This window comes from Mus caroli, unplaced genomic scaffold (assembly GCF_978045245.1).
Source record: "Mus caroli unplaced genomic scaffold, Mus_caroli_1 scaffold_14, whole genome shotgun sequence".
In the NCBI taxonomy this organism is placed as follows: domain Eukaryota; kingdom Metazoa; phylum Chordata; class Mammalia; order Rodentia; family Muridae; genus Mus; species Mus caroli.
In genome coordinates, this window is record NW_028227269.1 from 101,526,437 (window position 1) to 101,553,143 (window position 26,707).

General features: G+C 45.4%; 1 protein-coding gene across 3 annotated transcripts; it reads right to left on the minus strand.

Annotated features, from left to right (window-relative positions):
- Positions 1-829: 829 nt before the first annotated feature.
- On the minus strand, positions 830-19,593 carry Ddx24 (DEAD-box helicase 24). Of its 3 annotated transcripts, none has more exons than XM_021179386.3 (9): positions 19,498-19,593; positions 17,578-18,303; positions 12,421-12,951; positions 11,506-11,659; positions 10,720-11,235; positions 9,645-9,720; positions 4,001-4,189; positions 2,788-2,917; positions 830-1,348 (listed from the first exon to the last, which is right to left on the minus strand). In XM_021179386.3, exons 2-9 carry the CDS (start codon positions 18,296-18,298, stop codon positions 1,083-1,085), a joined length of 2,583 nt encoding a protein of 860 aa, XP_021035045.1. In that variant the 5' UTR covers positions 18,299-18,303; positions 19,498-19,593; the 3' UTR covers positions 830-1,082. The 3 variants fall into 3 exon arrangements, with proteins under 3 accessions (XP_021035045.1, XP_021035046.1, XP_029340441.1); XM_021179387.3 differs by lacking the exon at positions 19,498-19,593 and adding an exon at positions 19,245-19,461; XM_029484581.2 differs by lacking the exon at positions 19,498-19,593 and adding an exon at positions 19,256-19,435.
- Between the last annotated feature and the right edge of the window lie 7,114 nt (positions 19,594-26,707).

Here is a 26,707-nt window from a genome sequence, read left to right on the forward strand (position 1 = left end):
GCCTAGCACATGAGGCACAGAGGGTTAAAAAGCACCTAATACCAGGCACTCAGTCAACAGTGACATCAGAATCCATGTCTCATGGCAACCTCCCAACCTTGCTGAGAGTTGAGGAATACCCCGTTTCTTAGCTATTAGGATATTTAAGGATGCCTGTGTATTATATTCAAGTCCACAGTGACTCCTCAAAGCGAGCATCGGAAGCAGGCCCGTGAACACCTGTCTCAACATCCAGGCTAAGCTGTGCTTCCCTAGGCCTGAGAGTTACTTAGCCAGACTGACTGTGAGCTGGGCAGCATGGACCAGTGTTCCTGCACTGCATGTACGCTAGGCCCCAATGCAAGCCTGGAGACCTCCAGCCCTGGAGCTCTGCAGCACAAGTGTGGCCAGCACTGCGAGGCAGGTAGGCCAGAGCACTGAGCTGTTCTTCAGAGAACACAAAGCCATACTCCAGGATGGACACAGGGTAGTTCAAACTGAAAAGTCCGTTTTACAAAAAAGCTACGACCGCAGAGTCGTGTCCAGTGTACTCTCTCTTGACCCTGCAGGTTTGTGACAGCTTTGTGAGCTTTGTGTGGGGGTGTGTGGGGGTGTCAGCAAGATCTTCCCTGTCCATCTTCCAGGACAGTTAAGGTACAGAGGGTAGTGTGACAGAGCAAGGGAGCTGGTATTATATGCTGTGGAGAAGGACAGGGACGTGCTGAAGACCTGACAGAACTGTGATGGACTCATGCCAGGGGCCCATGACGCCATTTCCCCTATCAAGGAAACAGCATTCTGTCTGCCCAAGGGAAATCTCAGTCAATGATAAAACACTGCAACACCCTCATGATGTCTCTGACTCCTACTTGGTTTAATCTGGAAAACAAGGTGAGCACAAGAAGCCTGCATACACTGACTACAGACACACAGCATCACCTGCCACATTTAACTCCACAACATGTGTGCGGGAGGTCTTTCCTGCTAAAGGATGGAAGAGCGGGAGGTTTGCGCAGGTGGATGGTGGAGTGAAAGGCAAGGAGGGGAAGCCTTTTCAGACAACCGGAGGATCTCACTGAACAGTCACCACATTGACCGGGCAGTTAACTCGTGCTTGATCCTGGCTGTGATGGTGCCCGGGGTTCTTTTGGCTTCTTCCTCCTCCTCTTCTGCCTGGAGAGGCAGCTCAGCGCAGACTCGATATTCCTGGGGGCCACCGCAGGCTGAGGCGGCCTGCCAGACTGTGTGGGGTATCTGGTCTTCAGGTTCTCCTGGAAGAGTGGCTGGGAGAGCAGATGGCGTAGCTCCTGCTTCAGCATCTTCATCTGCTTCTGTCGCCGACGTTCTTCTTGCTGGTCAGCTTTTCCTCCTTGAGACACACAATTGTAAGATCATGTTTATACAGAAATACTTCCTCTAGACTAAATTTAGCTGTGCTGGCTTGTCAGTTCAGATAAGTGGATAACTCCTGTTTAGGAGGGATACAGTAGATCACTGTTCGTCATTGTTCAGGAAACCAGTAAAGACAGAAACTCCTCAATTTACAGGTAAGGCAACTCAGGCTTAGAGTCACATAAAGGCCACAGAATAAACTCTCAGAGATCAGAACTCACATGTGATTGAAATCTGCTCTCCTCCCCGTGTCACACGCTGCCTCCTGTGGTATGACGACCACAAATTCCTTGGGAGATTGTGCAGACTGACTCTCCAGTTAGCTCACCAATGCTGTTGAGTACATGCAGAGGTGGACACAGCCCAAGTCCCTGCCCATGCCTGACCTCAGCAAGGAAAGGTAGAGGCTCACATCTCTACTGAGCCCCAGACCTGAGCTACAAGGAGGAACACACTGTTGGCAAACTCCTTGCTCCTACACTGAGCAGCAGTCTGCCTGGGAACTTGCTCAGTGGGTACCGAGAAGTCAACACCTCAGTTAAACTGCACTCCTGGTATGGAAGAAGGGGCACCAGCTGTAACTGCTGTCATAGGCTCCAGATCCAGTTTTCAGCTTTACTATGCAGGGCCATGCAGCCCCTCACCCCTGGTCTCTTCCTGGGCTTCTGGCCCACAGACAGAAGAAGGTTTAGGCAATGCCTGGCGGTAGAGCTGTTCTGATGTACAAATTCCTTCTCTCTGTGAACCTTTTTTGTTTTGTTTCAGTTTTTGGTTTTTTGAGATATGGTTGTCTATGTAGATCTGGCTGTCCTGAAACTAGCTCTGTAGACAAGGCTGGCCTTGAACTCACAGAAATCTACCTGTCTCTCCTGGGATTAAAGGCCAAGTCTACCACTGCCTGGCTCCGTGCACTCCTCTATCTCTTTATCCCTTATGTAAAAGGACAATCGCTCCCACTCAACTCATGCCCAGAACTTGGAGAAGTTATAAGTGAGACACGAAGGTGCTGTGCTGTTCAACATCAATTACCATGATAAATGACGACTTAGCAGTGCCATATACTTCCTAGTTTTCAAGCATAAGTGGATCTAGTTTAGTCTCCTTTACTCAACCTTGTTGGGAGGTACGGTCTCATACATGAACGAAGAGGCATAGTAGACGGCTAATCATACAGTAAAAGACAGGCTGCATTAACAAGGATACCCTGCTTGTGATCTGTTCCTAGTAATGGAGTCCAAGGGCTGTCCATGAGGCTGTCAGACAGACAAGAAAGGCTCAAGGTATCTGGCCCATACAGAAGAAGCAGCCATAGGACAAGAAAAGGGAACCTTGCTGCTCCTGCTGGGATCACAGAAATACGGATGGTCTCAACCAGGTAAAAGCTAAAAGGAAAGCAATCCCCCTGCTCAGACGCACCTTTGTACATCTCTTCTTCTAGCTCAATCTCTAGGGCCGCCGCTGCCTGCTCGATCCATGAGTTGTGCAGACAAGCCTGGAAGTTCCGGTATTCAGCTTTTTCAATCTGTCGGGCTAGACGGATCCGCTCCTGAGGGGGCAGTAACACAAAATATTCATCTGATCAAGAGTCTGGGCCTCTCAGCAAACTTTACTGAAGCAGTTCTTAAGTTGTAATGTGATCAGTGACGAGTGAGAAACAATGCAGATTCTACTGAAACCCTTGCCCAGGTTCCTGCTAACAGCCTGGGTGACCATCACAGCCACAGAAGCCTGACCAAATCTCCTTAAAGCTCTGTCTCAGGTGCCAACTTCTATGTGGCCCAGAGTGATCTTGTCTCCTCTTTCCTCAATCCTCTTTCTCGTGGGTCTTGAGGTCACACTGCAGTGACACAATGCTCTGCTCATCCTGACATGGAGAGAGCATGTGCAATGGGAATAAGCACGAAAATGGAGTCGCTCCCAGCATTCTTAACAGGAATTCTCTATAATCCCACCTCTACCAGCCCCATCTAAATCCTTACACAATTAACGCTCTTGCCAAAGTGGTGACACACCCTTAAACTGCCCCTTGTCTTCACACCAATGCCCGTAGTAACTCCATCTTCTCTTCGCCCTTCTTTATCTCTGCAGTAGGACGAAGGCTCTGCTCCCATCACAACCACACACCTATCAGGCCCAGTGCTCCCTGGACACCTCAGCGTGCTGTGGGCTTACCCTATACACACTGGTGAGCCTCGGGAAAACTACCCCATATTAGTCCCTGATACACTGGGGCCCGGGGTACACAGGAAATAACAGTGAATGTTCCTGAGTTAATACAAATGTAGACAGCAAGTTTTACTGTCCCTGCTTTAGGGCACACCAAGCCTTCAGCATTTACCTTGCTGTTCACAGCTCTCTGACAATGTCTATGGCTGAGCTCACTGAGCTGTCTACTGGAGCAGAAGCAGGTGGAGATTTCAGGACCAGATATCAGAGTGATTAAGGGACAAAACACACTTCTCTGGTCACTCCCCCTTTCTGCTTTTCTCCCAGGCTTGGCACTTCCAGCCTCTTAACAAAAGCCACTGTCTAGCCATCGGCAGAACCATTTCTCAGTCCCCTAGGATAACTTCTGGTCTCAGAGTAAGGTGCTCTGTGAGGAGGCAGTATAGTGGAGTTTAACTTTTACCTTGACCACGTCCATGTACTTGGACTGCACTGGGAACAGTGGGATGTCCTCATCTTTCTTGAGAGTTTTGTAGATCTTCTTGAAGTTGATCACATCCTCAGGCCCAATCAGCATCAAGCTGAGGCCTTCACTGGCAGCACGGGCAGTCCGACCACTTCGGTGGATGTAAATCTCTGAGGTGCGAGGCACCTGTCAAAGCAGCAGTGAGGATCAGCACACGGACAGGGTCCACACTGCTCTTGCCCTCGGGGCACACCCCGAAACTGGCTCTGTTTTCTGCAGGACACCAATCTCCCTACTCTGTGGAAAAACTTAGCCCTTCATTCTGACACACAGACTGCCCCTAAGTTAATAGTCTAGCTACTGTGCAGGCTCTGCACCACTACAGCCTCCACAACTGTTCAGCTCTTCACACTCAATCTGTTTATCTGCTTTTCTCTCATCTTCTCCACTCTCACTCCTCTTGTGACCAATACCGTCTCTCTGAATCTCCACATATTCTTCAGCTCTGCATGACCGATGACAGTACATTTGTAACCCAGTTACTGCGTGACTGCTTTAGGACAACCAACTGCAAAACACTTCATATGTGGTGGTCTGAATGAGATGTTCCCTGCATTTGAATACTTGGTCCCAACTGGCAACTGGCTTTTTTGTTTTTGTTTTGTTTTTTGAGGCCTAGGAGGTATCTCCTTGCTGAAGAGTCACTGGTGGCAGGCTTTGAGCTCACAAAAGCTGGGTCCCATTTCCAGTGTACCCTCTTTGCTTCATATTTGCAACAGATCTCAGCTGTTGCTCCACCCACTTCCCACCTGTTAGCTCTCCTCTCTTGTCAGGAGCTCACACCCTTTGGAACCATGAGACAAATAAACTGTTTCTTCTCTAAGCTGCCTTGGTCATACTGTTTTACCACAGCAACAGAAATGTAAAGAAGACAACATTATCCTAGACATATAAAATACTTTATCACTGTCAACATATTACAGGAAACGCACACTCACTCAGATCCACCACTTCTTCTAGGTAATCTAACTCAATGTGGGAGCCAGGATTCAGACCAGGTTAACCCAGGACAAGCTATATAGCAGGCATGCTGTCCACTAGCAGCATGGCACGGGTACCGGTGCTCCTCTTCCCTGACGCCTGTAGCATCCGCCACTAATGCCGTGCAGTAGGCTCAGTGTCACTATGAACCGTTTACCATGATTCCTCCCATGACTCTCTAGCCTTCAGCCACCCGCTCCCAACTGACTCCGCTGGCTCAGCACTGCTCACCTACTCCTTTCCCAGCAAAGTCCTCTTCTTGCTCCTGCTTACGTAACCAACCCTGTGTTTGTTAGTTTTTCTTAATTTGATACAAGTTACAGTCATCTGGGAAGAGGAACCCTCCACTGAGAAAATGCTGCCATCAGATTAACTGGCCTGTAGATTAGCCTGTGGGGCATCTTCTTGACTAATGACTGATTCCGTGAGAGGGCTCAGCCTCACAGTGATGACTGGGGTCCTGGGCTGTACTAAGGAGACTGAGCAGCACTCCTCTATGATCTCATCTTCAGCTCCTGCTTCCAGGTCCTGACCGGACTTCCCTTCATGCCAACTGTAAGCTGTAAGGTGAAACAAACCCTGTGCTGCCCAAGTTGCTTTTGGTCATGGTGTTTACCACAGCAGAAGAACCCTAAGATATGTCCCAATCATGCCTCCCTCCACACACTCTATCCCCCTCTGCATATCCCACTTCTCCATCCTGGAATGCCAGCATCTTCTAGAAAGCACTCAGCACCCTCTCAAATTGCATTACATGTGATAATTTTCTAACATTTCCTGCCTTACACTATGGCAGTGGTCATATTTCACTTTTCCTCTATAGGCTGTAGCAACTGCTTAGGGGCTGGAGCTATATTGTGTGTTCACACTATCTTCTACAACAGACCCAGTCTCTCTGTTCCAGAAACCCGCTACTCTGAAATCTATACCCTCAAAAGATTTTAAAAGCAACTGAAATAAAGATGAAAAGTACTAAAACCATCCTACTCGATGCCAGGCTTTCTACACTTATACTGTGGTAGGTGTCACCATCCACTCAACTTGGTTCTCAAAACGATGCTATGGGGGATGTGTGGCAGTTGCTTCCGGTTTATAGATGTCACTGAAATGAATGGTCCCAAAATACCCGTGTGTGTGGAGAGCCACAGATGGAGGCTCAAGTATCAGAACTTCCTTCCCAGCAGTTAGGTGATCTGTGCCCTACCCACCGCCTTAACTGGCTGTTAGAACACATATTTCAGGGTGTGAAGGGAGCTCTGTGTTTTAAATCTGCCTGCAGTTTCTGAGGATAATCACAGCATCCCACATGGATACTCAGGAGGGTGTGAAGCAGATGTAAATTATGTGAAACACCACCACAGCGGACATGGCCTGGGGTGGGGGTGGGGAGGGCTCTCACCTGCCCAAAGCCAGCAACACTAAAGCATCAGAATTGTGTTCAATTCCTGGCAGCAGGATCTGGAGCCATGCTCCCAGCTACAACTACATGCTACGGTTGGCTTTCTACAATCACTAACGTTATTGCTACTACTAACCCAGAACACATAGTCAGTGTTTCCAATTTGGCTGCCCAGGTGTCCTGGTTTGAATATGCCTGGCCCAGGGAGTGGCGCTATTAGGAGGTGTGGCCTTATTGGAATAGATATGTCACTGTGGGCATGGGCTTTAAGACCCTCATCCTAGCTACCTAGATGTCAGTATTCTGCTAGCAGCCTTCAGATAAAGATGTAGAACTCTCAGTTCTTCTTGTACCATGCCTGCCTGGATGCTGCCATGTTTCTACCTTTATGATAATGGACTGAACCTCTGAACCTGTAAGCCGGCCCCAATTAAATGTCCTTTTAAGAGTTGTCTTAAAGTTTGGAGCTGTGTCAAAAGGATGGACCATCTAGATTATGGGATGGAACCCTGCCATATCCAGGGTTCCATCCCATAATCAGCTTCCAAACGCTGACACCATTGCATATACTAGCAAGATCTTGCTGAAAGGACCCAGATATAGCTGTCTCTTGTGAGACTATGCAGGGGCCTAGCGAACACATAAGTGGATGCTCACAGTCAGCTATTGGATGGATCACAGGGCCCCCAATGGAGGAGCTAGAGAAAGTACCCAAGGAGCTAAAGGGAACTGCAACCCCATAGGTGGATCATTTTTATGAACTAACCAGTACCCCAGAGCTCTTGTCTCTAGCTGCATATGTATCAAAAGTGGAAAGAGAGGCCCATTGGACTTGCAAACTTTATATGCCCCAGTAAAGGGGAACGCCAGGGCCAAAAAGTGGGAGTGGGTGGGTAGGGGAGTGGGTGGGAGGGTATGGGGGACTTTTGGGATAGGATTGGAAATGTAAATGAGGAAAATACCTAATAAAAAGTATATATATATATATATATATATATATATATATATATAAATAAAGAGTTGTCTTGGTCATGGTATCTGTTCATGGCAGTAAAATCCTAAGACCCCAAGCTCTTTTCATATGTGCCTTACTAACCCAGAGATACCCTGTCATTTATAAAATGGGAAAACCAAGGACTGAGACTATTTATTGAAGGTCACACAGGCAGGAATTATCCAAGGGAAGTCTTAATTTAACTACACCACCCTGTACTGCACACCAGACTAGCCACTTAACCTACTGCTGTGAGGGCTCCTGTTCCAAACCCAGACATTGCCAAGGCTACTTGTAACTCTCCACAAACTGATGGTAAAGACAACACGTACATAACTGAACATGGAGAAGTTGGGCTGAGGCCTGACTGGAGCCTACCTAGAGTGACTAGAATCCCCATGGACTAGTGTTTGTGTGGGCTAATGTCCATGGTACTGGACATGTTAACACAAGAGAAAGACAAACCCTTTCATCTATAATAGTGACCTGCCTACATGATCACTCGTGCAGTAGTGGCACAAATGCTTTGGGAGTGACCAGCCCATATCTGACTGGAATCAAGGCCCGCACCTTGAGAAGGAACCCATGTCTGACACTGCTAGGCAGCCAAGAAACTGAAATTAAGACAGATCACAGACCTAGGGGGAAACTAACTACTACTGTTCTGTTAAAGGAACACAGCAGCTAAGTGAGTTTTTAATAATATTTTCCTGGACTCAAAGAGCAGTGTCTTGCTCAGCTATCATCAAAGAAGCTATCTCCTAAAGTAGACAGGAACAAATACAAAGACATACAACTGGACAATGTGCAGAGAGAGAGAGACCTTGGGACATTGTCTTAAATGAGATATCTCCATCAAATTCCTTCCCTCAGAGCTCAGGGAACATTGTGGCAAGACTGTACAAGTCAGTAGGGATGGAGGACACCAAGGCAATGAGGCCTTCTAGATACAACAGGACTGACAGAGGCACAGGGCCACCTAAGACAGGTTAGGGCTGAGAAGAGGGGGTGAATAACAACCCCCCATCCATAACACAGAGGCCATCTTCAATTGACAACACCTGGCAAAGGAAAATTTCTTTTTCTCCAACAGAATCTCACTGGGTATTCAAACCACACTTAAGGGCAGGCCCCATGCCCAGTAGTATACGGCCATACACAAAATGAACTCCATGGTATTTTTGGAGATTTTTTTGTCGCCTAATGCTTCATTCAGGTTTTCCTCCTCCCATTTACAGGTCTTTGTTTATATATTATGGTTTCTGACTGTGTTTTTATGAGATTTTTGTGTATGGGAGTATGTGTGCCTCTACATCTGTATGTGTTTTAACTTTGACTTTTTTTTTTTTTTTCTGTTTGTTATAGTTCTATTCTGGTTTGTTTGCTTTGGTTTGTTTTGTTTTAGTTGCCTATTTTGTAATGAGAGAGAAAGAGACGGTATAGATATGAGTGGTGAGGAAGACGGGGAGGTGGGGAAGATCCGGGATGACTTGGAGGAGAACTGTGATCAGAATGTATTATAGGAAAAAAAAAACTATTTTCAATAAAAATTAAAATTATTAAAAAAAAAAAAAACAAAAAACCTAAACCACAATCATGCCACTGTGGTCTGTCCCCACCAAAACTCATGCTAACGCTAAATTCTTCAGTGTAACAAGTGTAGCAGTGTTGGGAGGGGCCTAGTGGGAGGTGTCTGTGGATGGGACAGAGAAAGGAATTCAGTTCTCACTCTCCAGGGGCTGGATTATCATGGGGTACATGCCAAGGCTGACTCCCCCATGTTTACCACCGACTTGCCCTTCCACCTCAAGGACCCCACCAGGAGCTGGGCAGGTTGGTTACATGCCCTTGCACTCTGCAGCCCCCAGAATCAACAGGCACACCCTCTTTAAAAGTTACCATGTTTAAGGTATTCTGTCCTAGTATCAGAAATCAGATGAGGATCACACTTAATCTGGCAATATCAAGCAGCCCGAAGAGAAAGGCTACTTGACAGGGCTCTCACTAAGTGTTTGAAGAGCAGTAACAGTAGGCACTAGATGCTAATGAGAACATGTTACAGACAACCTGAGGAAGAATATTCCTCCCCTCTGTCCAACTTCTGCTTTAACATCTCCCCATTCATTGCAGGGGGCAGGACAAGGGCTGGATGAGGTTGGGTCGGGGGTGCGCGTGCGTGTGTGAAGCATTAATACTAAGAACTGTACCTGGTAATGGATGACATGCTGAACTTTAGGAATATCCAGACCTCGAGCTGCCACATCTGTTGCCAAGAGAACACAGCTGTGTGGAAACAAAGCACATCCATAATGATAAATAACAGCAATTATCAGTCAGCTTAGCACTTGCTAAGCACTTCACACTACATCCTTATAAGGTAATACTAGTATCTCACTTTTAAGAACCTGAGACTGAGAGATTCATTTTCCATGGTGTGCACGTGGCTAGTCTGTTGTGGAATCAGGACCCCAAACCTGGGTCATAGTGTCTCAAGCACATGCTGTGTTCTGTGCTGTGAATTAATTGAAGCCATATCCATTCTGGGTCACTATCCTTATCTCCTACTACCTTCTCACTATTCTCCTCCATCCCAAGAGACTGCCTCACTCTTCCCTAGACAGACAGCATATACCCTCTCCCTGCATCAGTTGGTCCACAGGCAGACAGACAAACATGAAGGGGTGTGGCATGGGCTGACAGCAATCTGAGACCCAGCCTGTCATTTCCACCTTGTACAAGCTTGGGTAAGCTGCCCAACTTTTCTAGGGTCACTCTATCATCTAAGAAGTGAGAAGAACGGTAGTAAGCAGCAGTAGGGCACTGTGGTAATGAAAGGCCACACTGGGCGGCACTGCCAACAGTGTCCCTACATTGTTCCCAGTCACTCCATTCTTGCAATCCCACACCTGTAACCCTATGTATGAGACAATGAAGCACAGACACACTGACTAGCTTGGCCAGCGAGGAAGTGAAGGGCTCAGGATCTGCTCTCAGATGCTCTGGTCCTAGAGGCTGAGCTCGCTCTCAGCACAACCTATTCTGCTGCTTCCCAAGGACGTTAAAATAACTGGATGCCCAGTTTGTTAATTACTGGAAGTCACTATACAACATTAATAGCAAACAAACACAATGAATGCGTGACCTTACCAAATACAGAAATAAAATTAAGGAAAAGGAAGAAAAAAGAGCCAGCCTGCCTTGTGCTGCAAAGGTCCCTAGTTCCCTGCCCCCCTGAGTACAGTGGCTCATGGTTCAAGTTGTCTGAAGACAGACTTCACTTACTCTTCCAGACGAGCAAACTGCTCCAGGTTTCGGAGCCTTTGCTTTTGGTGCATGCAGGCATGCAAGGTCAGCGGCATGATATCCAGGACCTTGAGGAGCCCAGAGAGGCGTTTGATGCAGGAGATGCTGTTGGCAAACACCAGGCTACGACCTGGGTACTGCATGAGAAAGTAGTAGAGATACAAGTCTTTCTCATCTGTCTCGCAGTGGATCTTGGTCTCCGTTAGCGTCTCCACTGTACCCTCGTTCCTTGTGAGGTCAATGACTTTCGGCTTGCCCCTCATGCCAACCTTCTGCATGAGAAGGTCAAGTTTGTCAGTTTTATCCATCTTCTTCACGTGTTTCTTATGAAGGATTCGAGCAGGAGCTTGGTGTACCAGGGTTAGGGTGGCAGAAAAAACAAGAGTCTGCCGACTGGGGTTGTACTGGGAGTCATTTAGCATCTCTAGCAGCTGAGAGAGTTCAGCAAAATGGCCTTTCTCAACCATGCGATCAGCTTCATCTATGACCAGGCACCTACAGGAAGGAAACCTCTGTAGCACACCCCACTTCCACCCACTCGCATGCTCTCATCTGCATGCAGTGCACAGCGCCCTTCCATCACCACCCCACCATCACCACTGGGTACCCATTAACTTTTCTTATGCATGCTTAATTTTTGAGAATAGGGCCTGGATGGCCACATGATTCTTATTAGTGAGAAAGCTCTGCACACACCAACCATGCAGCCACCTGAGGCTCACTTCAGAGATGGTTAGGAGAGAAGGGGAAGGGGCCACCTCTCACCTGAGCTGCCGAAGGTTACTCAAATGAGGGTGTTTTTCTTTAACTAACTCCCAGAGCCGACCAGGGGTGGCGATCACAATCTCAGGATGGCGGTTCAGCATCCTTTGCTGTTTCTGTGTGGACATTCCACCAACTAAAATTGCTGTATTAATCCCTACAGGACAGAAAACAATAGATAACATTATTCCATCTGGCTGTTCATCCTATGGATCAGCACATGGTCACTAGCACAGCTTTCTATGCCAAGGAAATGCTGTACCATTTGGCTTGGCCTGACTCCAAGAGGGCTTACCACGTCACTCTATTTTGTGGTCTGGACCCTGTCTACTTTGCCATTTCTTTCCATTCTCTCCCCTAACCACAAGAGAAAGGCTGGATTTGAACTCGGTCACACTGATTCCCAGAGCTCTGAAGGTGAGCAGTGATGCCCACAGTGCTGGGAAGGATGGTGATGTTGTGACACACTTAAGCTCTTTAGGGTCTGGCGTTGTCTCCTCTCTAAGAGGGAACTGCTCAGGGGCCATGGGATAAAAGTGAATGCACGTGGTAACATAGCTGAGGCACTGAGCAAGTGCCTTGGACTTGAGGAAGATCTCAGCTATGCAATGTGATTTTTGTTAGGATAAACACCACACCACAAAAACACCACAAAAACAAGTACACCCAAGGCACAGAATTAAGCTTCCACCTTAAGGCAGGGATCAGCAAATTTGTTCTTAAAATGTCCAGTTACTCACAAACATGTTACAGATCTGGTCCCCTTGAGGAAACTGAACAACTACTGACTGAGTTCTAAAGGACATAATGCCCCACAGATGAGCACACTCCCCTAGAATAGGAGCCACAACTCTTCCTCTGTCATCTGGCACTCAGAGACCTGCTTAGAAACAGTTACTCAGTGAAATGAAATCTCACCTGTAAACTTGGCCACAGCATCGATGTGTTGTCTGACCTGGATGGCCAGCTCTCGAGTAGGAGTCAGGACCAGTCCGAGCAGAGGGCGCCTTGGGTGTACTTTATAAACAGCCATTTGGTCACATAACTCCTGTTTTAACTTTCCAGCCTGTTCTGCATCGAACTTTTCTTCTCCGTCCTCATTTTGCTTGGGGACAGGCTTTTCCTCTACTAAGGAAGAAGGTCCTTCACCAGCATCATCATCACAGACAAGCAGTGCCTGGGCTGAGGCAGAGGCACAGGCACTAGTCTCAGGTGTGGCCTGGACCCCAGAGTCACTGGGCTGTGCTTCAGTCTCAATTCTGGCCTCCTCAGGCAACACTCCAGATTCAGTTCTGTCCCTGCAAGGTGATCCAAGATGGGCTGTAGCTCCTAACCTCATCTCCCTTGGTGGCATTCCAGTGCTCCTTGGGATGGGTGGAGCCTTCATCTTATGCCACTGCAGCACTGAGTGAATCATCGGGATGGCAAAAGCCAGAGTTTTCCCGCTTCCTTGGAAGTAAAGCAAAAACACAGGAGTCCAACATGTGCATGTCCCTGGGAGTTCCTGCCTTTGCCTAGAAATAGGGAAACCTGAAAGCGCCATGGGCCACCCTGACCAGCCCAAAGCACCAGCACCCTGCACAGGCTCCTCCAGCGTGCAGCAGCTGGCTATCAAGGAAAGGCGCAGCAGTGTGCTGGTACTATACCTGAAGTCACCAGAGACAAAGAACAGACATCCAAGTGAGGAAATCATCAAAGACTGAAGGGACAGTCTTGTACTGTAGAGAAATCTGTACAGCACATGTGCCGAAGACCTTCTTCAGTGAAGGAGGGAATGAAATAATTCGTTCTTTTCAGAAATCTTAACATCTTTGTCTTTATGCTGAGTGTTTTCAAACTGACCTCTGAAGGCATATGGAGCCCACAACACCCAGGGGTCAAAACAAACAGGAACCCAACCTGAGAATCTGAAGTACAGGTTTTCTCCTTAACTGCCATTTTACTTTCTGCATTTCAGTTACTCATGGTTAATTATGGTTCAAAAACCTATTAAACTGACAACTCCATAAGTAAGCATTTCAAAAGTCTCAAGCCATCTATCACTCCGAGTAGTAGGGGTGGTCACTCAAACACGACCTGGCGCCATCCACACAAGACATGAATCTTCCTTCTGTCCTGTGTTTTCCCACCATACATGTTACCCTCTTGTTAGTCACTCAATGATCTCAGTTATCAGACTTTGTGCCGTGCTTAGTTTAGGTAGTTCTTACTTTACCCACTGGTCCTAGCACCTGCGAGTAGTTACCCCAGTGAGCAACTCAAGACAGGCTAAAGAGAAGCTCTCTGGTTGAAAAGATGGAAATTCTCAACTTAAGAAAAAAAGCCATTTTTTTTTTTATACATGGTTACTAAGATCTAAAATAAGAATGAATGTTCTTTCCCTGAAATTGTAAAGAAGTTAATGTTAGTTTTGCTGTTATATCAACCTGCAGAAAGTATGACCACAGAGCATGAATGCTTACAATATAAAACACATTCAATCTATAAATGTTCAGAAAAAAAATACAAACAGGGTTTAGCATCATCTATCTCATCTGTGTTTTGGGGATCTACTAGGGGACCTGAAAGGTATCCTTCCTGGATACGGTAAGAATGCCCCAGACAAAATCAATATACCATCTATGGAAGAAAAACAGTCCCAATCATAAGCTTCCAAGAGCTCTGATGGGCTTGTGAGATGGCTCAGTTGGTGCCGCTAAGCCCGAGCACCTGCGGTTACTCTCAAGATCTACATGGTGGGAGTTAGGAACTGACTCCCACAAGTTGTCCTCTGGCCTCTATATATAGGTCTTGGCTTTACAGAAATAAATGTTTTTAAAACTTTGAAAAACCGGAAAAAACTTTTATGAATAGTTTTTAAAGGAAATGACAGTTCTATGTGAAAAATAACCACACCAAGAAGCAAAAGGTTTACAAAAAACAAACAAACAAAAAAAGCAACAAAACAAAACAACAACAACAAAACAACTAAAAAATTTAAGGAAAAAAAAAAAAGACTTCATAAAAGTCAAAAGATATCTTAACAACACCTGTATTTAACAGTCTCAGAAAAACAAAACTGACAATCAGAACTACCCAGGAAAACAAATGCCTTTAAGACAAATACAAAACAAAGGCTCTTTAGACTTACAGAAGCTGAACCAATTCACTTGCAGATCTGCTATGAAGAATGCTAACTGAATGAAGTGTATCAGAAATTACAGAAACAGAAACTGTTTTCTTTTTAAACCTCTTTAAAAAAAATAATTGCTCACAGCAAAACAGTAAAAGCATATTTCAGAGTTTCCAACACAGAAACAGAAATATAAAACAAAAAGCGCAAAGGGAGATGGAGATCAGCCCTTGAGAGAGAGGTTCTTCTGACACATGTGAGGTACTGTTATCAATTGAGGGTAAACCAAGAAAATACATGTGTACAACTTGTGACATAGTCTGTGAACCCTAAATCAAACACTGAAAGATACAACAAAGCTGGCTAGTAACAAGAGAGGAGCCAGACAGTGTTGTGAGTATATTCTGGGCCTCCCTCTCAGTCCCTGAAATGAAACCCTTGGCACTTCTTGATAGGAGCATCTTTTGTTATAGTATTTAATTTCACCTCTACATTCCTGGTATAAGACACAGATGCTAAAAAACCTCAAAAGTAACAGGTGTCTTTTTTGTTAATTAGTGAGATGACCGTGAGCTAAAGACTAATTGTCTCTAGAAAAATGCCAGATGGGAACTGGTGAGAACTCACACACACACACACACACACAGAGCCTCCTGACCACCAGAGAGAGGCACTGAAGATTGAGTTCAATGTTCAGTGACAGAGGTTTTCCTCAATCAGGCCTACATAAAGGAGGCTCCATAAGAACACTACAACAATGGGATTTAAAGAGCTTCCAGGCTGGCGAGTGCATAAAAACGTGAAGCGCCTACAGTGGGCACATACAAGCCCTTTGTCCTCTAACTACCCTCAACGTTTGGTCGTGTGAATCTCTACCAGGCTTTAAGCCAGTAAACACATTTTCCTGGGCTCTGGGAGTCATTGAGAAAAGCATTAAACTCGTGTAATATACCATGAGCTCCTTAATTTGAAGCAGAGTAAATCAGGACTAGGGGCTGCTTAATAAGGAAATGGTCTTGTAAGACTAGGAGCTGAGCTTACTGTTTTGTCAGATGTGAATTGTGTCATAGGACATCTTAAGTTGAGGTAGAAAAGTAGCTGGCTTGGTAAACCCCAGAGAACCTGTTGATCAGAAGTGCATTGTGGGTACAAGCATCTTGAAACATGTCCTCTGTTGTTTTGAGACAACTCCCTGGGTCTACATCTCCCTGGCTGGCTTGGCACTTGCTGTGTAGACCAGGCTGACCTAGAACTCACAGACCCTTCTGCTTCTCAGAGGCATGCATCCATTCTGAGTGCCAACAAGACCTTTAGGCTATATGTTTAAAGGGTATATGAAATATGAGTTAATTTCATATATAGTCTTGAATCCTACCCCTAAGACATTCCATTATGTAGCTGCAAATATTAACTTCTTTAAAAATGTAAAATACTAAGTGTCTCAAATACTTAATCTATAATATCATATCACCAAAAATTTCAATCCCAAGTAAGATAACAAAGAACATATGAGATAAATAAATAAAGGCAAAACAACAGATTTAAACTCAACTGCCTTCCATAATCACATTAAGAACAAAACAATGAGCCGGGCGTGGTGGCGCACGCCTTTAATCCCAGCACTCGGGAGGCAGAGGCAGGTGGATTTCTGAGTTCGAGGCAGCCTGGTCTACAAAGTGAGCTCCAGGACAGCCAGGGCTATACAGAGAAACCCTGTCTCGAAAAACCAAAAAAAAAAAAAAAAAAAAAAAAAAAGAACAAAGCAATGCTTGTCCAAAGGAAAACTACAGGAAAGTATGGAAAAGAACAGACCATACCAACATTATCCCAAAGGAGTTACAGTAATATCAAAGAGAACATTAGAACAGAGAAGTTCTGTGGGGATAAAGATGGTTATTTCACAATGAGAAGGGACCAGCTCACTCACAGATGTCACCATAATGTTGAATATATAAGTATTAGTGAATGCTAACAGACTGTCAGTCAGCCACATGAAACAAAAAGCTGGATGGTATGTTAGGTGGAAAACAATCACTCAGGGAAAAATGAATAAAAGAAAATAATGCTACTATTTTAAAATTTAAATCTGTATTTAAAAACCTTCCTAGAAAGGAAAGAGCAAGCCCAGATGAATTCTAACAAATATTTAAGGGTGAAGAAAACACCAATTATTTAAAACTACTTCTGATAGTTGAAAAGAGAACACTTCAAAAGTCACTGAGACCAGTGTTAGTTAATTCCAACATCAGACAACATTACAGGACGATTTTAAAATCAAAAATGCATGTTAAGAGTTTTTACAAGGGGCTGGAGAGATGGTTCAGCGGTTAAGGGCACTGACTGCTCTTCTGGAGGTCCTGAGTTCAAATCCCAGCAACCACATGGTGGCTCACAACCATCTATACAGAGCTCTAATGCCCTCTTCTGGTGTGTCTGAAGACAGCTACAGTGTGCTTACATATAATAACTAAATAAATCTTTAAAAAAACGTTTTTACAAATGTTCTTATTGTATGTATTCAGGTATGGAGGTTTTTGTCTGTTGATAAAGGCAAATTACATTGATTTTCAGAATGAAAACTAAACGTTCCTGAGAAATAGTGAGCTTGATCTCTGTGTGTTTATAGATTACTGCATTGGTCAAGTGCAAATATGAATAGTCATCTGTAGTTTTCTTGTAATGTTGTCTGGTGTTGGAATTAACTAACACTGGTCTCAATAACTTTTGAACCTGACACAGTCCAGCAATGCAGACATGAAGTAGTGATCTCACATAGACCTCAGAGATAGAAAGAGGGTACCAGAGTCAAGTGGGGCAGATTTCAGCCCAGAGCTGGATGTTTGCAATACATGGCTTTTGTGGTCACATTCCCAACAATCTCCTCTCCCAGTTTCTCAGCCTATGGACAATCAAGGACTGAATCCAGAAACTCTCATACCTGTGACAGACAGAACAGCCCTTACCTGTCTCAGCAGCTCCAAGGATGTCCAGTTTGTCACGGATGGCAGGGGCCAAAGTCAGAGCCTGGATTGGGGTAGGTGCAGAGAAGCCTAGGAAGCTGAGAGCGCGAAGAACAGCCTTGGGCACAAACAGGTCCCTCCAGGCAGACACGTCTGCCTTCTGGTCGTGCACCTCAGCCATCCATGTCTTCTTTGATTTTTTGGGCAATTTGGGGGAAGTGCTCTGAAAAGTATCCAATTTTTTTTTCCCTTTGTTTTTCTTCTTTCTTGGAGCAGCCTGGGCCAGGCTTTCTGATGTGGCTCCTCCGACCTTTCGATCAGAACAAGCAGTGACTTCTCCCTGAGCCTCTGGCTCGGACACTTTGAGTTCATACTCATTCTGGGCAGCACTGCCTTCGGCAGTTAGTGCCGCATCTCTCTGCTTCTTCAACTTGATCTTTTTCTTTGGGGAGCTGGACTGTCCTTCCTCCTCTTCTTCCTCTTCTGAAACAGCCTGGGCCTTTCTCTTCTTCGTCTCCTCACTTGATAACAAACGGGAGGGATTCTTGACTAAATGGTAATCTGTCAGCTCTTCAAAGCACACGAGGTCATCCATCTGTCCATCTGCAAACAGATTCGGGTCGATCGTCACTTGCTTCCATTTCCCCACAACCTTGATGCCCTTCCTCTGGAACGTGCCACGGCTTGCCAACTTTGGCTTTGAGTTTGTCTCCTTCACCTTCATGGTTGCTGAAAAGAAATGTTCTTCTGGGTTAGTGACTGTGGAGCACAGGCTCTAGGGCAACACACGCTTTCCTAAAACGTACTAGACCCTGCAAACAGCCAAGGACACAGAGATGGCTTAACTTACATTAGAGAAGATGCTCAAATCCAGAAAATAAAACACACCCACAGAATAGGTAGTTTGGCTTGGAGTAGAGGGGACACAGGCAGTAGAGTAAAGGACACATGAGCTATCTCTGGTTAGGATCCTAGCTCCAACACTTTGTATGCAACCTTCAACAATACCCCCCCACCTCCTCTCAGAATTTAGTGTTACAATCTTTCTAAATGAGAAGGGTGTGGTAATATCTAATAATAACTAATTTTACACTGTACACAAAATAAGTGAAAGTATCAAAAGAGGCTTGATAAGCCATTTTGAACACGGAGTAAGAATCTGAGATACGGTGTGCTTTCTTCTCTGGTAGAACAAGACAAGTGCCATTTCCATCATCTTTGCCTTGGCCAGATAGGTTGAAACACGTCAAGTCCTAGGTTCCACCCCCCTAGCACTGCGTAAAACCGTACATAGCCGGTATCCTGCCCTCAGGAATGGAGATAGAAGATTAGGAGCTCAAAGCCAGCCTTGGCTACACAAGACCCTGTCTTTAAAGTCTGAGTAAGCACGACTCATCTGTGTGGAAGTGGCGCCACATGGGCCCTCTCTAAATGAAAAGGGATATTGTGGAGAGAGTAAGGCAAAACTCGATTCAAATCTGGATCCTGCTGGGTGTTTGCTGCACATCTATGTGCTTTAGTTTCCTTATCTACAAATTGAGGATAATGAGATATTTGTCGCACTGGGTCCTCATCTGAATACAAAATAGTGACGCACGTCAAAAACCGCTTAACATGGCGTCGGCGAGGAGGGCATGGAACGCACGACGACCCCCCGACCCCCGCCGCACCTCGGCCCCACCTTGACAAGGTGAAGGGAACGTCACTAGAAATAGGGCGCGGGGGAGTGACCTGTGCCTTCTGCCAGAATCCCACAGGAGCTTCAAGGGAGGTTGCCGGGCCTTGATGCCCACAGCAAAGCATGAGCCACCGGCAACCAAGGTTGTGGGGACACCCGTGAGCCACGATGCTTCGAAGACATCGGGGAGCCCCTCCGCAGCCGGCCAGGGCCTGCTCCGCTCCGAACCCACAAAGAGCACTCACCGCCGCAGTCACCTCACACGCCGGGCAGTCTGCGCCAACCCGACCCGGAACTGCAGCAGCTTCAGTACTGCAGTTCCGGGGCGGAGCTCCGGGCACGCGTGCGCGCTAAGGAAGGAAGTCCCGCCTCTGTGCGGAAGCGTCTATCTGATTGGCACTCTCTCAGGACTTGGGCCGGAACTCAGAGGGCTGAGCTGGGGGGCGGGCCCTGCGTGGCCTAGGTTACGCTTCCTGTTTATGGCTTAGGCAATGTTTCGGAGCTCCTTCCTGGACGCTAGGGAGCGCAAGCGCCCGGGTAATCTCTATCTGGTTTGTGTGCAGTAGCTGTCCCACATGCATGAGTAACTGACTACCTGGAGCCTTAAAACATTTCCTTACCTAATTTACAAACCACCTAACCCTGGGTTGAAAGAGCCATGTTCTTTCCAGTTCCGTAGTGCCTTTCCTACTGCACAGAGCTGATCACAATACATCTGCCTGTTTAGTTTGATTGTTTTTTGATGTTTGCGCTGGAGATTTAAACTAGTCTTCCATGCATATAGAAGCACGCTTCCCACTGAGCCATCTCCGCAGACCTGAAAATGTATTCTTTTATTTCTTAACTTAGATCAGTTTTTTTTTCCCGTGTCAGCATTATGAGATACACACCTAACACTGAATTAGATAACAGAGTGTTGTCATTGTCAAGGGACTTTCACCTAGACGCCAAAAGGATAGACAAGAGCAAAAAGAGAAGCATGAAATTTTTATAAAAACAAAAATGCTTCCGCACACCACTCTGTATAGAGAGGGAAATAAAGGCGGGCTGGAGAGATGGCTCAGTGGTTTCAAACAGACTGCTCTTCCGAGGGATCTGTATTCAGTTCCCAGCACCCACATAGCAACTCACAACCATCCATAATTCCTGACCAGAGGATCTGATGCCCCCTTCTGGCCTCAGTGGGTGCTGCAAACATGTGGTGCACAGACATACACCTAAACACGTAAAAGAAATATCTTGTTAAAAAGAATAAAGGAGAGGCTGGTGAGATAGCTCAGCGGGTAGCGCACTGACTGCTCATCCTAAGGTCCTGAGTTCAAATCCAAGCAGCCACATGGTGGCCCACAAACACTGGTAATGAGATCTGACGCCTGCTTCTGGCATGTCTGAAGACAGCCACAGTGTACTTATTTATAATAATAAATAAACCTTTGGGTGGGAGCAAGCAGAGCAAGGGGAGTTGATCAGAGCAAGCAGGAGTCCTAAAAAAATTCAATTCCTAACAACCACATGAAGGCTCACAAACATTTGTACAGCTAAGTGTACTCATATACATAAAATAAAATAAATCTTTTTTTTTTAAAAAAAAAAAAGAGTAAAGGAAATCCTACAAACTACACATCTGAATGTGGTTAATAAAGCAGGAAATACAGAATTCAGAAACTCAATAGTAAAAGGATATGCTTACAAATGGGCAATAAACCAAAATAAGCATTTCTTAAAAGGTACAAGAAAACAATGCTGAGGACAGAAGGGGGCAGGTACTTAGTTGGAACCAGAAGTGAGAGGTTCCAGTATGAACTGCACCACAGGGTGTCTACAGATAATAAAGAGTCACTCACATTATTTTCAAAAACATCACTAAAACAGAGTTTTAATATTTACCCTTAATAATGGTAAATGTTTGAGGTCCTAGGCATGAATGCCTAATAGAAACATAATACAGTCTGCATGAATATCACCATACCACGAGGGACACTGCAAATGTGTATAGTTGTGGTTTTTATGTATCCACTACAATAAATTATTTTCATTTTTCGTGTGTATTCATGTGGCATGTGTGTGTACGTGTGTATGTGTGGGTGCACATGTGTGCACATGAGTGGAGGCCTGAGGTTGACAAGTCTCTTCCGTGATTGCTTTCCACTTCATTCTTTGAAGCAGGGTCTCTCAAATAAAGCTGGAGCTCTCTAGTATAGGCTCCTATGGTTAATTATTTTTCTCTGAGATCGTCTGTCTCCCCTATCTGAAGGCTGAAATTACAGGTGGACTACCATACCCACCCAGTATCCTCATGGGTTCTGTGGATCTGAACACTAGGTCCGTTATGCTTGTACATTGAACGCTTTTTCCCCTGACTTATCTCACCAGTCATGTAGACTTAAAGTTCCAAAAAGAAAGGGAAGAAAAAAGAAGTTCAAGTTTACTTAAGGAATTGGAGGCAGGGATGGGAGCACACAGCTTTCCTCCACACACTGAGCAGGTGAAGGCAGGAGGATCGAAAGTTCAAGGTCAACCTTGACCATACAGAGAGGTCCAGGCCAGTCTTCGTTACCCTACAACTTATCTTGCAGAAACAAATACAAAACCAACAACAAATACCCAAACCCAAAACAACCCAAGTGGTAGACTTGAGGAAAGGACAAGCACAGGAAAGCTGTAAAGAGCTACAGAAAATAGCCATGGGAGGTTGACTGCAGAGGGCAGAGAAGGATGACTACTCACAAAGCCTTCAACCACCTTGGCATGTGCTGAAATTGAACATAACAAGCCACACAACACCTTCCTGTTCTCTGTTCCATCAACTCCTGGCAGACAGTGCTGTCTGCTCCCTACAATTTCATTATCACAAACCTCAAATCCATCAGAAAAAAAAAATCTCAGTTTTAACCAGAAAAGAACACCTTTTAAAGAGTCTTGGAAATTTTTTACTTGTTTTTATTTTGTGTATGAGTGTTCCACATGTAAGCCTGGTTTCCAAAGAAGATGGCGTCTGTATGTGCTGAGAACTGTTCATGGATCCTCTAGAAGAGTAGCTAGTGCACTTAACTGCTGGATCATCTCTGAAGCCTTTATAGAGTCTTAATGAACGCCTTTGAAGTGTTTAGCATCGGTCATTGTTCAAGTGTTTTGTGTTTCAGCATACTCTGGAAACAGTATCTGCAGAAAAATTACAGTGGTCAAGAAGGATGGATCCCGCCACCACATTAATATTTTGTACTAGAAAAACATATTCGAAGCCAGGCATGGGGCGGGGGGGGCATATCTTTAATCTCAGCACTGAAGAGGCAGAGCCAGGTAGATCTCTGAGTTCAAAGCCTGAGATTGGTAGGTCTGCAGAGCCCATTCCAGCACAGCAGGGCTGTAAGAGAAACCTGTTCTAAAAAAAAGCAAAATATAAAAACAACAAAGAAGAAAAAACTTTTGTGTTCTGTAGGGTGAAAGGAAAGCTGTATGTGTGTGTTAATATTAGTTTATCATGTACACACTATCAACAGCTTATTTATCTTATGTTAACCTCTCCCAGTCTAACACCCCTTGAGGAATATCAAGCTGACCCCAGTAGACACTAATGAATTTTTAGCATTTCGAAGTCTGGGCCCAAACATCCATGGAGTCCAGCAAGAGCACCAGGGATGAGAGAGACACAAACATTGGCCATCACAATCTCAGACTGTGACTGGCCATCTGACCCTAGGGCCATGATTGAACTCCAAACTGACTGCCTTTGTGCCAGCCCTACCCGCCCATCCCCAGCCCTGTTCTCTCACACCTCCCCATCCTTTCCAGCTGTACTGGATGTTGCTGACTGGAGATAAGATATTAGATTTTAGGTTTGTGTGTGTGTGTGTGTGTGTGTGTGTGTGTGTGTGTGTGTGTCTGTGTGTGTCTGTGTGTGTCTGTGTGTGTCTGTGTGTCTGTGTATGTGTACTTGTGCAGGCATAAAAGCTCACACATGTGTGCATGTGAGAATCCAAAGTTGCCCAGGGTAAGTGTCTTCTGTCTTTAGATTTTCACTCAACACAGAGCTTACCGATTTGGCTACCCAGATTACTCTAACTCCTAACATATGCCTTCAAGTGCTGGAACTGCAAGAGGTTGCCAGACATGCCTGGCTTTCATCTGAGTGCTCGGTTCCCAACGCCAGTGCTCACACTTGCATTACTAGCTCTTTAACCAATGGCCTAACTCCACCCCCACACAACCCCAGGTTTTGGTAATTGAATATTTGACCCTTTTTTTTTTTTATGTCAATGTGGTATAGGCTAGAGAGATGATGGACCAGCAGTTCAGAGTATTGGCTGTTCTTCTAGATGACCTGGGTTCACTTGCCAGCACCCACAGGGCAGCTTACAACCAACTGTAGTTCCAGCCCTGGGGGACCCAATGGCATGCTCTGGTCTCCATGGGTACCAGACATACTGGTGGTACACAGACATACATATACACAAAACACCTATACACATAAAATGAATAAATGAGGTGTTTTCGTTTTATGTTAACCTGCTATTCTCTCATATCTTCAGATCTCTGGATCAAAGGTGGCTTACAGATTGGAATCCTGTCCCTACTCATTGGCTTTTGTAGTGAGAGGCATATGAAACTCTGGTGCTCTCCTTACAAAATTCCTCTCTTTCTTCCCAGTGGTGAGGATGAACCCTGTAGCGGCTATTCCTGGCTGTCAACTTGACTCTATCTGGAGTGAACTACAAACCAGAATTGGAAGGCTCACCTGTGATCCTAATCTGGAGGCTGGGAGATACAAGTTTCTGACCTGGATCTTGGCATGGAGATCTTGAGGCATAGTTGCTATGGATTCCAGAAGATTAAGACAGGGAGATCTCTGAGTTCAAGGTCATCTGGGACAAAGTGTGATCCAGGCATGGTGGCACACACCTTTAATCTGGACCATACCTTCTGCTGGTGACCTACATAAGGACAGTGGAAGAAGGAAGATTTACTCTCTCTCTCTCTCCTTCACCTGCTTGCCTTGTGGGACTGAACAACTGCTAGATCCTTGGACTTCCATTCACAGCTCCTGCTGACCACTGTTGGGAGTTGGACTACAGACTGCAAGTCACCAACAAATTCCCTTACTATATAGAGACTACCCATAAGTTCTATGACTCTAGAGAACCCCCACTAATACAAACCCTGTCCATGCAAGGTAAGCAATCTACCACTAAGACACATCACTAGCCTTTGGCTGTCTGATAGATGGCCCTGAGATTAAAGCCAGGTTGCCCCTGACCTCTACAACTTCAGGCTACACATTGACAAGCACTGGAATATCTGGGATACATGGCCATGCCCACTGCACCTTCTAACTGTCCAATCAAATACATCACGCCAGGCATGGTGATGCACACCTTTAATCTCAGCATTCAGGAGGCAGAGGCAGGTGGATCTCTATGATTCAGAGACCAGTCTGGTCTACCCAGTGAGTCCCAGTACAGCAGGGGCTCTGAAGAGAAACAAAAGACAAAACCAAACCAAAAATAAAGAGAGAAAGAAAGGAAGAAAGAAAGAAAAAAAGAAAGAGAGAGAGAGAGAGAAAGGAAGGGAGAGAGAGAGAAAGGAAGGAAGGAAGAAAGGAAGAAAGAAAGAGAAAAAGAAAGACACAAATCCAAATAATCTAATGATTAGGAAAATAATACTACAGAAAACCTCTTCTAGGCTGGGGATGCATCTCAATGGTAGAATGCTTGCCTAGTGAACACAGAGCCTTGGATTTTGTCCCCATTATGGAAGAAACCAGGCATGGTGATACATGCATATAATCCAGCACTCTCCCGGTGCGAGCAGAAGATTCAAGATCATCCTTAGAGGCACGCTTAGTGTAAGGCTAGCCTTAGCTAAAATTCACTTATTCTATCAAATTTTACAACATTTATTGTTGACATAACCCTCCTAAGGGCTAACGTTCTGTTTTAAGTTTAAAGAACTGTGCTTTAGAGATAAATACTATATATTATATGTGATATCAAATAATCCTGTCATCTATAAACCCCACTTGTCCAAGGTCAGACAACTTCCTGGAAGGTCTTGGTTGATATTTATGGAAGACAACAAGCCACGCGTGTTCTCACTTCAGTAAACAATACTGGTTGCCCTAACTGCACAGGCCATTCTTGATTGAAGTTAGGCAGGAAGTACATAGAAAAGAAGTCTGGATGTGTGCCTCCCATGATTGGATGTACACTTGCCCCTGATGGAATGTATGCTTGCCTCTGATTGGATGTACGCTTGCCCCTGATTGAATGTATGCTTGCCTCTGATTGGGTGAAAGTGAGAAGGACAAAGCTCTTTGCCTTTATTGTCCTGTGTGAATATTCTGTGGTTATAGCAATTACATGCCTTCCCAGTGAGGAAAACATCCACACACTTGAGGATTAGAAAAGAGAAGGTGGGCTGGAGAGGAGAGTTGGCTCACGAGTCAAAAGCACTTCTTGTTGCACAGGATGCCCATGGCGCTCCCTGCCTCTTCCAACACCAAGCACAGTGTGGTGCACAGATATATACACCCAGACACGATACTCATGCACATAAGAGAGTAAAAATAAATATACATTTTTTTTAAGGAAAAGGCTTCCTACTAGGCCTACAACTAGTAGTTGTAGTAACAGTGACAATAATAGGCTCTGGCTAATGTACAAAGATAGCTGGACACAAATGGAAGATTTTACTAACTTATTGACACCATAGGCTTAGCATTCGGCAGGAACTGTCACCCTTCAGACTCTTTCAGACCCAGCCCCAGGGTACACTTTGAATATTTAACCAGAGACAGGAGACTGAAAGTCAGGCAGCTTGGGCAGATGGGAGATTTCTACAGCAAAGGTATTGCCGGAATTATTATTATTATTATTATTATTATTTTATTTATTTATTTATTTATTTTTGGTTTTTCGAGACAGGGTTTCTCTGTATAGCCCTGGCCGTCCTGGAACTCACTTTGTAGACCAGGCTGGCCTCGAACTCAGAAATCCGCCTGCCTCTGCCTCCCAAGTGCTGGGATTAAAGGCTTGCGCCACCACACCCGGCCAATTCAGCCCTTCTTAATAAGAGGTTAGGGGGTTTGATGGCAGACTAGGACTTAAAGGTGGCTGTGACCTTGAGGTGCTCTGTTGAGATGCCCTTTAGAGCCTGTTCTTTGATATGGGGAGGGGATTAAGGTCTGACTATGAGTCAAGGTTGTTGCCCGTTGTTACAGGAATGGAGCCAGATTTGGGTTCATTCTTGGTGAACAACAGCAAAAACCTTCTCAGCCACCCTAAACTTCAATCATGGTACAAAATTTTATTTTCTACAGAGTATAAGTGTCTTAGTCGGGGTTTCTATTCCTGCACAAACATCATGACCAAGAAGCAAGTTGGGGAGGAAAGGGTTTATTCGGCTTACACTTCCACACTGCTGTTCATCACCAAAGGATGTCAGGACTGGAACTCAAGC

What these genes read in the sequence shown, in the direction of transcription:
- Ddx24 (XM_021179387.3), bottom strand. Translation starts at nt 19,377, where the DNA reads ATGCTTTGCTGTGGGCATCAAGGCCCGGCAACCTCCCTTGAAGCTCCT. An exon ending in CTTGTCAAGGTGGGGCCGAG is followed by an intron (nt 18,304 to 19,244) that starts GTGCGGCGGGGG and finishes ATTTCTTTTCAG; the next exon opens with CAACCATGAAGGTGAAGGAG. An exon ending in CAGTTTGCTCGTCTGGAAGA is followed by an intron (nt 9,721 to 10,719) that starts GTAAGTGAAGTC and finishes GTTTCCACACAG; the next exon opens with CTGTGTTCTCTTGGCAACAG.